We start from the raw sequence: 14,386 nt of genomic DNA on the forward strand, positions 1-14,386 counted from the left end.
GCTACATAATGGATTTTTTTGTTTGAGCCTTAATGGAGCCAGAGCAATTATGTTCTTCCTCCTCTGTTAAGGTTTAAGTTTGTAGATGCTTTTTTTTTGTTTGTTGTACATTTATTATAGTATATAACACATTTATCATATACCAGTTTGTTATTATCATTACTGGGTTTGATCAGTGAACAAACTTTAAAGGGGCACTGTGTAGTTCCGGAGGAGAAATTAAAACCAGGACTTTAATATTTACAATATTAATGAGGTAATAATGACGATGATGATAATAATTACATAACTGAATAAACAAGCTGTTCTCAGAGGAATGTAAGGTCCTCAGAACTGTTTGATGCTAGAAAGGCGGCAGGGTCCGCCACATTTAAAGAAAGTAAAAAAGTGTTAAGTCTGAGTTTGTTCATTAAGTTTGTTCAGGCATAAAAAGTCAGTCAGCAAAGATCTTTTTCACCCGATTAAACTTTCTTTCCCCAAACTACAGAGTGCACCTTTAACACAAATATACAGAGAGAATGGTGTCATATTAAATTCAGTCTAGCATTGCACCAGATTTTTACCCCATCCATAGAAAAAATAGATAGCTAGATAAATAAATAAATAATAATCATCGTAATCATAATAATAAAAAAGGTTAAGGCTTACAAAGGCTTAACAATCAATACGTATTTGGTTTACATACAAGTCAACAAAACATAAACAGTTATGTCCTTTTAGTTTCATTAGTAGATAGACAGACAAATAGACAAAAAGATAAATAGATTGACAGACAGACAGACAGATAGATAGATAGATAGATAGATAGATAGATAGATAGATAGATAGATAGATAGATAGACAGAAAAAACGACTGCGATTGCAAATCATTAAATACATTATTAAGAAAATCTGTGTGGTAAACTATAACATCATAAGAGGGAAAAAAGTGACCATCCATTTATATCACTGCATAATGTAAAAGAAATATGTCTCTTATGAAAGAGAGTATGACTGTCTTGTCAATATCCCACGTCAGAGTCGTTCTCTTACTCCATTGGTCAGAATATGTAGCAGCTGGATTCTGATTGGCTTTCGTCGTGAGTTCAGAGGTTAGCTTGTTATGTAGCCTTGTAGCCGAGAGAGAGGTGTGTTATCTGCTCATTTTGCTTACAGTGGTTGTTATTTCACCCTAATGTGACCGTCGATAATTTACTTAACGTGCACAAATGCGCCGTCGCTTATGTTTTCGACCTGTTATGTGCACTTGTGCGCGTGCTTTGACCGCTAACGACCTGCACATGCTAGCTCGGTAGCTAGCTGAGATAGTTAACTTCAGACAAGAGTGTTTCTTCTAAATGACATATCTGATTAAAAAGCTGACCTCTTAGGTACAACCAGCTGAGGGTACGATTTCAATGGGTTCTGTCAGAGCTATGGCATCAACGAGGCTCCTGTGTTTGTTCAACGCGAAAGCTGCAGGCTCGACCAAAACATTAGCCAGGGCAGGTTGGAGGAGTGTGTGCTCCAGGAGGAATGTCTGCAGTTCACCTTCAAGACTACAGAGCTGCATGTCAGCGTGGGTCATCGATCAGTATGGCACTAACGAGGTTTTGAAGTACTCAGAAGACATCAACGTCCCCACTGTCCATTCTCCCAGTGAGGTGATGATTAAGGTCCATGCGGCTAGTCTCAACCCTCTTGATATATCTATGAGGGGTAAGTGCTGGACTAATATTCATTAAGGCATTATAAACATTACAGTAAGTGAGTTTTTATCACCACACCTGCTCTCTCTCTCTCCGTTTTCAGGTGGCTACGGAGCCAAGCTGCTTAAATTAAGAAGGGATCCAATGTCTGTGATGGACAATGACAGTGAGTTCCCTTTGATTCTGGGTCGTGATGTGTCTGGGGTAGTGGTGGACTGTGGATCCGAGGTTACCCATTTTGTTCCAGGAGATGAGGTAGGAGCTGCACTGCACACCTGTCCCTAACAAGTTGTAAAACATAATACAGTGTGTGGACAATAAAAGCCTATATTCTTGTATTGTAATTTAATTTTGCAATGCTGTAAGGTAGCGCATCATCTAGAAACTAAATCAATAAACAGTTCATTTATAAGATATCTAGACGGGAATTTCTTTGACTGTAGTTGGCAAATTGTATTCCAGGGAAGTAGATTCTTCATAATGTTGATACCAGCCATAGAAATTCAATATTGCCATTGAACAGGCCTGCTTATTGATTTGCAACACATCCTACAATGGTCTAATGCAGTGCTGCCCAACCTGGGGGTCCTGACCCTTTCAGTTGGATGATGAAAAATTGGAGGTAATGGATGCTAGATTATCAGCAGGACAGGAACAAAGAAACTGACTGTTAATGTTAATTTTATGAATCTGTTTAGCTGTATCGCTTATCTTTCCTTTTGTTTAGATAAATAATGTTCCTTACTTTGCCACTTCTGGAGCATAAAACAGTCGGAAAAAATAAAACAATTTTTTGGTCAACATGTTCAAAACCCACAGACATAATGGAACTAGCGATGAGAAATTGTGAATAGACAAATAGTTGGCCTAACACACCCAAAGATGCTACATAAATTGCCACACTCAAGGTAAAGGTACACACTCACCACTTCATTAGGAACAACCTCTTCATTGCATTCCACCATCCACAACAACCTCAATAATAAACATTACGGAAAACTATTTCAGCCTACTGACCGTGTCAACACAAACTGTTGGTACATTGTCATATTGCCCTATTGCTCACAACTACATAGTCAAGTCATTCACAGACGTTACCTCAATAGAAAGATTGGGATCTATTTCTGTGATCATCCCGTGGGCACATTAGCATACGTTGAGATATCTCGTTTGCTGTTGCCCACAGATTTACATCAGTGTCTTCCTGCAGACAAAAATGCAGTTATGCTAATTCAGCTTAAATGTGATTAAATAACTGAACAATAAACCACCAAACATTCACACATACTAATTCTTGTTCCTGTAATCGTGTTCCATCAGTGTAAAAATATCTCAGGAAATGACTAATGATAAGAAGTAGAACGGCTGACTAAGAGCTTAATTGCTGATTAAACACATTCAGGGACTCGGAGTAGGCGGTTAAAAGGAGTCGTGCTCAGCAAGTTATATGTCATATTTGTGTTCCAGGTGTGGGCTGCTGTTCCCCCATGGAAACAAGGCAGTCTGGCCGAATTTGTTACTCTAACAGAGTATGAGGTGAGCTATGGGGCCGGTCGAAGTCTCACCACTGCAGTATGCTTTCATCATCAATTATCTGATCATCTGTTAGAGGGTTTATCAGTCAGTCCTCGTCTATCCGAGAGGGACAGTTCACAAGAAAGTTAAAAAAAATACATATTTTGATCTCCTACCTGTCATTCGAAGAGATCGACCGTAGAGATGTCTGCCTTTTCACGAAATGTAATCGAGGTAGAGGGCAATCGGCTTTTGGTGTTTAAAGTGCCAAAAATAAACATTTAAACTCAACACTGTCTCTTTTCAGAAGTCATGACCGGGTAACATAAGATAATCCACAGACCTCGTTGTGAGCTGGTTCATGTGGGAACTATCTTCTTTCTACTCAACTTCATGGCATCGTCTTGGCTGAGCTGTAACACAGGTTAGCTCAGTGGTGCTAGGTGAGCTAGCATTATCAGTAAGCTATAAACTTGCTTCTCATTATGTGAGGTAATATGATCAGGGGTTGTAGTTCAGTAGACAGAAAGGTGTTCCTTCATGAAACTGCTCACAGCAAGATCTGTGGATTGTCTTCATGTCATGATTTCTCAAAGGGTAGTTTTTTCCACTGTGCGTCATCGAGTTCCATTATGTTTGAGAGAAGGCAGACATTTCTACAGCCGTTATCTTCAGAACTCAACAACTCACACAGTAAAAGTGTATTTATCATTTTGGGGTTGAAGCGTCCCTTTAACTTTACAGTAACCTCCCTGTAGCTATGTTTTCAAAAAAACTGAAAGAGTTGATTTAGAGGTCTTGTGTGATTTATAAAAATAAAAACAAAACCTTGAGCCAAATTTAGGAGGAAGTGCCCCCTGTTATGTAATACTGCGGTATAAAGAGCAATTAGGATTAAGTGTGTTTGTTTCACAGGAGCCACTGTTGCAGTAATTACAGAGGAACAGAAATTGCCCCTCTGCTCTCTTAATTTATTCGGCAACCTCTGAGCTAGCCGCCCTCGCAGCCGCTCTGCTGATTAGACTGCGCTTTTAAATTGATAATTAAGAAAAAGAATGTTGACACGTTGATACATTTCTAACTCTTGACATTGTCTGCGTTGCTGTTTTTCCACAGGTTTCTCATAAGCCAAAATTATTGAGTCACACAGAAGCCGCGTCCATCCCCTACGTAGCCAACACTGCTCTGTCTGCGCTCGTCAATGCAGGAGGTCTTTGCAGGGACAGCTCTTCAAATAAAAGGCAAGCCTGATCTTGGATCTTGTATCAAACCCCTCTAGCCACAGTATGGGGAGAAAAAGTAAGGAGTTCCTGAATGCTATAGTGAGCTAACATTAATTAGTTCTTTAAGGTCTTGGAGATTCTGAATGTTCTCTTTTTGTAGACCTTTACTTTGATGGGACATCTTTCTCATTATGTTAATTTCAGTGGTGAAATTGGTCTTTTTCATCCTAATTGGTATCAAAAGGGTTTTAAAACCATGCCTCTAACCCGCAGACTGTAAGAATTTAGCCTGCTGTGTAATGTAATGTAATTTTCACTCCTCCTCAAATGTAATAGCCTCCAGTGCTTGAAATGTCTTTCTTACCCCATGTGGCCTCCATCTCTTTTAGTAGCTTCACTCAAATGAGTCACACAGTAATTGAGTGACCCTCTGGTTGCTGGTGTTTCTCCTCCTAGAGTTTTGATCACTGGAGGGTCGGGAGGTGTTGGAACATTCTCTATTCAGGTAAGACGAGCAGTACCAGCATTTATGCCAGACTCTTTTCAGGCCACTCGCTGTGTCTGTGTGTATACTTCTGTTTTCTTCCTCTTTCTGCTGCCAGTTATTAAAGGCCTGGGGTGCCCACGTAACCGTTACCTGCTCTCAGAACGCAGAGGGCCTTGTTAGAGGGCTGGGGGCCGATGAGGTGGTGGACTACACAGCAGGAGACGTGGCTGAGCAGCTAGAAATGATGGAGAAGTAAGTGTGACGGTGTGTCCTTTTAGAAGTAACCATCAAATCATACAGTACGGTGTGTGTGTGTGTGTGTGTGTGTGTGTGTGTGTGTGTGTGTGTGTGTGTGTGTGTGTGTGTGTGTGAAGTGGTGAGATTGTTTCAAAGCAAAGCATAGCAAATAAAAGATCAGAGCAGAATGTTCTTTATTAGCCTCGGGGACTCTAATGAAGCATCATTAGAGTCGGTGCCAGTCCAATAAAGGTGCTAATGAAAAGGAATCATCCAAGAGTGCGACAAATGTGTCTGCTTCTCCCTTTTAAACACCCTCAAACGTGGTAAACATCTTCCTTTCAGCATGGCACAACTGCTCACTGACTTGCTTTCTAGTTTCCATGGAAACCAGGGCTCAAGGCCCGGGTGGACGCTGGCTCACCTCTCTCCTCGCCCCCAAAGCAGGAATTTGGTGTAAATCCTGCCTTGAGATTGAAGATAAAACACTTACTTTTCCAAAGCAAACACTTTAAATAAGGCTGTCACAATATGCAGGATGATAAGACATAAAATGCTGTTCAACCTCTCTGTATCGGTGTGACAGTCTGTGTTTGCACCCTCAGGTTTGACGTGATTTTGGACAACGTGGGAGGGGAAATGGAGCAGTTGGCGATGGGCATGCTGAAGCCCTGGTCTGGGGCGAAGTACGTCACACTGGTCACGCCGTTTCTCCTCAACACTGATTCCATGGGCCTGCTGGACGGGACGTTTCATGCTGGATTCACCCTGCACAGCAAGGCCATACAGGTACACGAGAGCAAAACAGACTTTCAAAATCAACACTGAATCAAACGTAGCCATGGCGAGACACTGTGGTTTATTTATTTTTTGAGTCTGCCATTTGTCATGGTGCCATTAGCCATTGGGCATGAGCCACAGCTGCTCCCAAGCTGAAATAAATACTTGATCGTCAACAGCATGGAAATACATGATTATGTTATGGGTAAACACCTTTTCCAGTTGGTAGAAGTTTTTGTTTTATTTCCAGTCAGTTGATCAGATGAAGTTCAGTTGACATGGGGAGGGAAAAATCATGTAATAACTTGACTTCATAGCTTCATAGCATATTCTCACTTTTGCAATGGTTTACGCTTGAGATGTAGAAATATGCCCTGCAGGGGAGTAATAAATCGAAGCGTGTGATGGCGAAGAGGGAATGTGAGCATTAAGAGTCAGAGTCCCTGCATGTGTGCGAGCCTCCAGCTGCTCTGTCAGTGAAGAGCATGTGTAATGAGGGTAGTGGGTGAATAGGCGAGCACAGGGTGGAGCTGCTGTGGGGACTGAGTCAAGTTGTCCTGGGCGTTGCAGGCATTGGTGACAGCAGGGCTGGCAGTGTTGGAGTTGGGTATGTGTGGATGAGACTGTGTGTGTGTGTGTGTGTGTGTGTGTGTGTGTGTCTGTGTGTGTGTCTGTGTGTGTGTGCATGTGTTTGCTGCTGAACCAGCAGTATTTGGTGTTTGTGCAGATTGTAGCCGACTATCTCCCCCCCGGCAAATACCAGTGTTTGTGTGTTTCTTGCCAAGCCTCCGGGCCCCTTTGTCCTCAAGAGCAGCCAGCTGGTCAGTTTGTTGGGGCTCAGCCACAGCAGTCACACCCTCAGTGCCCGGCTCTGGACAGCACGTCGTTGACTAACGGGACATCACAGCGCAACTGAGCCCTCTAGTGTTCAACTCGTTGGCAGCACTGACACATCAGGAAGAATCTGTCATAATTTGTTGTTTTTCCAGGGATAGATTTTACAGTGGCTAAAGAGGTGTGGCAAAGTGATACCACATAATAATATTCAGTATGATGATCAAATATCAAGCCATGGGGAATTTCAGGATTAGCACATGGGAGTCTGTCTGTCTGTCTATTTTGGTGTACTTTCTTTCTTTTCTTTGCATTTTAGAGGGTTTATGGTGCTTTTTTTAATTTGCTTAAAAAATAATGCATGTTTACATTCAATTTCAGTTTAGACTGAGTTTTTGTAGATGCTGCCACTAAATTTGATAACTAGGAGAACCTGTGCAACTTGCAGATATACCCCGTGATTTTTTTTTTTTTTTTTAAATCATCACCATCATTGTATATCATGTGAAACACGCGGAGGAGTGTTTCTGCACAGCAATAAGTCACATAAGAAAACAAAACATTCCGTAATTAATTGTCTGATCCACTTCCTCAATACATGCGTAGTTGTTGTTGCAGCGCAACACACCACCCGCATGACCCAATTGTCAAAACTTCAATCAAAAGTCAAAACTTCCTCTGAACACCTTGGTGTTTTTGTGTGATAAAGTCAACATCACAGTGAATCTAATAATGGATCAAGACATACGAAAATAAACAGATAAAAAACAAGCAAATCCTCGGATAACATGGAAAAAAAATATGAATATATTGCATTGCATGACCATTTAAGTGGTGCTGCGACAATTTTTAGTGAGGAACGGCACCAGTGCTACTAGGAAAAAAAGGTAACGTAGAGCCCTGAAGATCAATCTAAACAGTTACTATAAAGATTAACTGTAGATAAATTATTTTTAACAAAGTTTAATAACCAGAGTAATAAGAGACAGTCAGTTTGTTGCATAAGGTCACAACAACATCTTTCTCTTTTTTTAAGTGTTATTTTTAAATATATATATACATATTTAAATTGGAGATATCACTTTTATAAAACATAGCATAAAATGAAACAGTGATTTTCTCAGATGTAGTTGACAGAAGATATTCTTCAAAAAAGAAAAAGAAATATTTGTATTTGGTCTATCAGCAATTTAGTGATCAGTTTTTCCTGCATGCAATCCACATGGTCACAATCAATATGGTGTCACACAAGTCCCTGTCATGATGTTGTGTCTCCTGCATACATATGTGTTGTGGGTTTTGTTCTTGTGTGCTGCCTGTTTTTTCTAACTCAAAATATTCTGATTCTAACTTTCATTGTGTTCACTGTATTTTCTTTTGTATTATCTTGAAACTCTTAGATATTTTTGAAAACAGAGATCAAATTAGGTCTCCTGAAAGCTTTTTTATAAACTGACTTCCTTATCTTTCATACCCAGATAGCCACTCTTGTGTTTTCTTTGACACGCACTGAGCCTCTAATTGTTGCCTCCTCTCTGCTCGCCTCTTAGAACCTGATCTCAAGTGGAGTCTTCTACAGGTGGGGATTTTATGCTCCAGATGGCCCTGCCCTGGACGAAGTCAGCAGCATGGTGGATGCTGGGAAGGTACTGTACTGCCTCATTACTGATATCATACATGCTGGCTTACTTGTCATTCAGAACCAGTTCTGCTGACAGAATGTGGAGATGAAAATCATCTCATTTGCATATGAATCATAGCCAAGAGTGAAAATCATGCAGATCACAAATGATGTATGATCTCCTCATTGAATATGAGCATACCAGGAATTCCATACATGCCTGTATTCAAGGCTCCCCCTGTGGCTTTGTGAAGGAGCGAGCATTGCACGTCCTGCTGGTTGGTAGGCTGGTGGTTGTGCACGGTTGGCTGCTGGGCGATTGAGTCAGGCGCCAGGAGACGGTGAATGGATTTTTAAACAGTGCTGAGCAGCCATTCGCAAAAGCGTGCGGGACCTCTGTCCTTTTGTCCCGGGGCTTACGGTGAGCGGCACACTCAGACCAGTGGCGGGAAGCTACGGACACACAACGCACTCCCACCAACGCACAAAACACACACACATGCACACTCTCTCCGCATGTCCTATTCTCACTCAGAAGTGTGGATGGTTTCCAGTGTGACGCCACTGCCCTCCCCATTCATTGTTACCGACAAGAGATGCTGACCAGAATAACAAGCCCGGCTGCTCGTGTTGTGGGACTAGCACAGGATTGTCCAGCCTCATCACATTCTGGACCCCTCCCTCACTTTTTTTTTTTTTTACATTTGCAGCTATGAATGCAGAGATGATGGCGCATTAGGAGCTTGTGGATAGTTGCTCATCTGAACTGATTAAATATGATTACTGTAATTGCTAATCAGTGATGTATAAAGTACCCAAAAGTCATACTTGAGTTAAAGTTAAGATAATGTGTTAGAATTTTACTTTGGTAAAATTTAAAATCACCCAAGGGAACAGTACTTGATAAAAAGTCTTAAATTTTCTGTCCTGAAATGTACTTAAGTCCTTCTCTGAATATAAATGTAGTTAAGTATCGAGTACAAGTAAAAGTAAATTACTGTTATATTTACACGTATGTGTAAACTGTATATTGGCATTGGCGTTATCAATCATGCCAGTTATAAGATCTGGTAATCAGCATTTTTCTGATTATCATAATTAAAAAAAAAAATGTATTGGACAGTTATATTAAAAAGAAATTAAAATGTGCTGCTTTGGCTCTGATGCAACCTGCTATCTGCAAAGTAACTACTAACTAAAGTTCAAGTAAATCAAATAAATGTGGTACAATAAAAAAAAAGTAAAGCATTTCCCTCCAAATTTTGTGTAAAAAAAATTGGAATACTCAAGTGAAGTACTCAAGATAACTTCCTTGAAAGTCTTATTTTGTCTTCAATCCAAGTAATTTCAGTTTAATTTCACACAGAGAAACCAGAAAATATTCATATTAATAAGCTTTTTTTTCCTCTAAAAATTTCTTAAACCAATTTATAAATTATCTGAATAGTTGTTAATTTACTTAATTTACAACTGATCAATTAATCTATGCAACTCATGCTGTCTATTGGACTAAAAACATTGCTTCCACCTCAGATACGGGTCCTGCAGGATTGAAAATAATGCAGTGATCCATTTTTCTGGTTTTGAGCACGTATCCTTAGAGTTTAGCACATCAGCACAATTTGTCACATAAGTCACTGACTCAGTTGTCAAACTGTCATCCCTGGTACTGCCGTCTTATAAAGCACTTGACCGTCCATTTCCTCAACCCCATTAAAACAAATTATTGTTTGTCAGATTTGTTGAAGGTTTAAATCTGATCTCTTAATTGTTTCCTGGCTTACTTCCTGATCTCTAAACTCATATTAATGCTGCTTTTCTGCTGGTTCATCACAGATCCTGCCAGTGGTGGAGGCCCAGTTTCCATTCACCCAGGTGCCTCAGGCTTTTCAGAAGCTGGAGGACGGCCACGCCAGAGGGAAGACGGTCGTCAGGGTGGCTGAAGAGGACGAGAGACAGGCTGAAGGGTTGGTGCAGGAGACTGCAGAGGTGGAGCAAGGAGTGCAAGAAACAGCCAAGCAGCACTAGAGACAGTGAGCTGAGTGCTGTGCTTCCTCTCACTTCTTCAAGGCGGCTCTTGACAGCAGCAAGACTGTATTATTCAAAGAGATCAGAGGTGCTGCAGTGCTTTGTGCAGCAGACTACAAGCGTGACCTGAGCTTCTAATGAGAGCCTAGTTCTCTCCTTAAAGCTTTCACCCTTGGGTCCTGTCTTTGTTTTTACAAGCTGTGTGAGTTATGCTGTGTTCATGTCGTGGCAAAGTTGTTATAATTACCAACCACAGACCAATAAATACCATTAAGGTCCCCGTTCAGCTGGTAATTACAGCCAGGCAACTTGCTGGTAGCCCTCTGGTTGCTGTAATCTATCCAACAATGAGCTACATAACACAACATTTTTATTACTGTCAGCTGGAAATGTTTGCAGTAGCGTGATTCAGATGACACGATAGTCGGATGGAGGGGGAGATGAAAAGCAGAATGCACAAAATGGAGGAAAGTTTGTTATTGTTGTGTGTTGTTCAGTTACAGGAGTCAAAACTCCAGCAAAGGAAATAAATAAAAACAAAATCTTTAATGTTACATTTGAGGAAGTGATCACTATATAAACGATCTGACTTCGCTCCTCCCGATGAAGGCTTTGGCAGCCGTAAACAACGCAAACCGTCCTTATCACTACATGTGTCACTATTAATCATAAATCACATCCAGCCCTCCTTCTGCGGTTTGTGCCATAGCAACGTAATGACATGGCATCACATGCAATCAAGCTACTGACGTGTTTACCCTCCGGTATCAGGTAGGGCGGCAGCAGCACGATAAGATGGATAACTTTTCACATTTCTTTCCATTTGAGCGGTCTCCGCGTTGAGTTGTGCGAGCACGTTGAAACCACGGGGAATCTTTCTCAACGCCATGTGGCATCTCACATCATGTCAAACAGAATGAAGCAAGTGGGCTGGGGAGATGCAAATAATGAACCTTTAAATCTGAAATGATCCGCATTTAGTCTGTTGCAAAATAAAGTGGTGCTCAGGCAACTGGCCAATGTATTTAAGACGTTTATTGACAAAAATACTTTTGTTATTCTGAAAACAGAAGAGTTGTGTGCTGTATAATCTTGATTAAACTAGGAAAGAAAATATGTTTCAAAGTAAACAATTGTTGGTTTCCTCATGTTGCATGCAGCTGGAAAATAAAGCCATTAAATATAACATGACATTGCATTAAAAAAAAAAAAAAGATATGTGTTAACACTGTTTAAGTTAATTAACATCAGGCAAACATTCATTCTAAAAGACACAAAATAAACATCAGGATTTATTACTGGAAGTGTAAAATGCAAAGTGTTTAAAGTTCAGGCTGGGCGTTAATACATTCTTACGGGTTTATCCACTCTTCAGCTCCTCCATGTTGACCTCCTCATTGGAAATTTGTCAAGTTCTCCTCAGCAAAGTTCGATCATCTCCAATGTCGTACCTCAACCTCAAGCGCTCCTGTCGGAGCTGCGTAACACAGCCTGTGGTGGAGCCTTGCCTTTAATTGTTTTAGGGATCCAGTCCAGCAGCTCGTATTCTCTCATATAATTTCCACGTTCCACCTTTGTTGTAGTTTATTTGGATCAAGTGTGTTTAGAATCACTTGGTTTTTGTCGTAGTGAACACCCCCTGAAACAGAAAGATGTTTTGTCAGTAATTATATCATTGGTAGCCAACTGTTTCATTTTGGTTGGTTTATTTACTGCAGCTCAGATGACTTTGTCTTCTATAATATTGTACGGTTAAGGTCAGAAGATTATACACACAAATGTTTACAAACTGATTATTTTTTCTCTTACAATTCATGATATCATTTGAAATTTGAGGAAAAAAATCCAGAAAAATATGTTATGACTTTAGAAGCTTTTGGTGGGCTGATTGACATCATATGAGTCAACTCGAGGTGTATCTGTGGGTGTATTTTAAGACCTACTTTTACACTCTAAAACTTTTTCCTTTTTATTACCTCATGAGAACTACAAAGAAAGTCTGGGTCAATGTACAGATGTCTGAATGAACCTTGTCTTTCTGCACAAACAATAGTTACCCTTTAAAACACACAGCTTTCATAGGCCTGAGGAAGGAGATATGTTATGTCTCAGAGTTGAACGCACATTGGCACAAAAAGGGAAACTCAGTCCCAGAACTACACCAAAGGACATTGTAAAGACTGTGGAGGAAAATGGGTACAGAAGCATCTTTTATGACAGAAAAAAGAGTCCTATATTGATATAACCTATAATAACGCAACTTGGCAAAGGAAAAACCCACTGTGACATAATAGGCATAGAAAAAAACCAGACTGCGTTTTGCAGCAGCACATGGGGAACAAAAGACCATCTGGTCTGATGAAACAGAAATGTAACCATTTGGGAAACGTTGGAAAATGAAGGAACATCCCAAGGCGTCAGTCAGGAAGTTAAAGCTTGGTTGCAAACAGGTGCATCTTGGCTGTGCAGTGAATGATGGGTTTTTCTCACTAACATTATTTAGGCCACAAGGTGTCACTGATTGACAGTGATGCAAACACAGCCACCAGACACAGAAACCCTGTTTCAGTGAAAGTGAAACTCCAACAATCAGAAAAGTTTGTTAAGTTAAGGTGACTGTTCTCATCTTTTATCTAAAACAAACTGGGGACATAAATAATCTTTGAAATAATTTTAGAATTTGCTTTAATGTCCTTTAATAGCAGGTGGGAGGATTTAACTAGAACTTCTAGAATTTAACTAGGATTTCATGATAAAACCTAAACATGAAGTGTATGGAAGTTTGGCTGAACCCTAAGTGTTATGTAACCTTAGAATATTTCACTGTGATCATGAAAACGTTAGCTAAGTCATACCAGCTGCTGCTGCTGCTGCTCGTACCTCTATCCAATTTCTTTCACACAAATCATTTATACTGTTTGTCTGGCAACACCGAAGGCGCATTGTTTTCTTTAAAGACTGAAAATGTACAAGGCAGTCCGTGTGTGGATGCTCACCTTTGACCTCCAGGACCAGATCAGAGGTGGCGGTGTAGCGGATGAAGCCCTCAGGGGTGATGCTCCAGAGCTGGACCTGGTTGTTTGGCTCCGGACTGAGACCCACGCGGCTTCCTGCCATTGTCACACTACCACTGGGTCCCAGGCAGCACTCCTCCATCAGCTGGAAACAAAGGCAGAGGAGTGGATATTTTAATCTTTGAAGATCCTTTTCTTAAGTAATGGTACCAATCTAATACTGCAAAAATACTCTGTTACAAGTAAAAGTCCTGCATCGAAAAGGTTATTCCGGTAACAATATGCAAGTACACGATCAGTATTAAAAGTAAACGTACACAATGAAGAACAGTGACCCCTGTGAGTGGGACTGTTATGTATTAGATCATTAGATTACTATTAATCATACATTCATGTTAAAACAGGATCTTACTGTAGTTACTGTTACTTGGTTGAGGTAGAGCTCATTGAACAATTTTCAAGGACCACAGCTAGTAATTATGATCTCTTATTATGGACCAATTGTCTCAGATGTACTGATAGAAGTTGTTAGTTGGTGGTTCAACTTCAAGAAAAACATATTTTTAGGGGTTTTGGATTAGAAAGTACAATATTTCCCTCTAAATCGTAGAGAAGTAGAAGCAGAAGGTTTTCACTAAGTTAAGTTTTTTACTTAACCACAGTACTCGACTTAATGTACTTTGTTACATCCCACCACTGGGTAAAGACTTTATATTGGATTAATGGACCAGCTGTTTTAATGAAATGGTTTGTGCTGCTAAAACAGTGTTGAGTATCCTTTTGTGTGGTCCTCAGCAAGAAAGGATTGACTGAGGTTGTGCTGTAGTAGCATGGCCTGTGGTTTCTAAATCCAGTTCTAGTGTCAGTCTTTTCCTTGCTCTGGACCTGGTCTTGTCTCTGATTACACTTATTCTAACATGATTACAATGGTCTGGACCACAGCACTGCTCCTTCCTGTT

At 40.4% G+C, this 14,386-nt stretch overlaps 2 protein-coding genes across 3 annotated transcripts in view; one reads left to right on the top strand and one right to left on the bottom strand.

Moving 5' to 3' along the window:
* Positions 1-1,057: 1,057 nt before the first annotated feature.
* Positions 1,058-11,429, top strand: LOC115573975 (reticulon-4-interacting protein 1 homolog, mitochondrial-like). The gene is made up of 9 exons (XM_030405131.1): positions 1,058-1,698; positions 1,792-1,943; positions 3,156-3,224; positions 4,320-4,444; positions 4,883-4,931; positions 5,029-5,165; positions 5,756-5,939; positions 8,315-8,410; positions 10,222-11,429. The coding sequence occupies exons 1-9, from the start codon at positions 1,398-1,400 to the stop codon at positions 10,411-10,413; spliced, it is 1,305 nt and encodes a 434-aa protein (XP_030260991.1). The 5' UTR covers positions 1,058-1,397; the 3' UTR covers positions 10,414-11,429.
* A 1-nt stretch (position 11,430) lies between these two features.
* LOC115573974 (beta/gamma crystallin domain-containing protein 1-like) overlaps positions 11,431-14,386 on the bottom strand; it is a 31,743-nt gene continuing 28,787 nt past the window's right edge. For both annotated transcript variants that reach the window (XM_030405130.1, XM_030405129.1), the window contains 2 exons: positions 13,410-13,572; positions 11,431-12,052 (listed from right to left, as the gene is read on the bottom strand). In XM_030405130.1, coding sequence (XP_030260990.1) covers positions 11,964-12,052; positions 13,410-13,572 — 252 coding nt within the window. In that variant the 3' untranslated portion in view covers positions 11,431-11,963. The remainder of the gene's footprint in view (positions 12,053-13,409; positions 13,573-14,386) is intronic.

This window comes from Sparus aurata, chromosome 22 (assembly GCF_900880675.1).
Source record: "Sparus aurata chromosome 22, fSpaAur1.1, whole genome shotgun sequence".
NCBI lineage: Eukaryota > Metazoa > Chordata > Actinopteri > Spariformes > Sparidae > Sparus > Sparus aurata.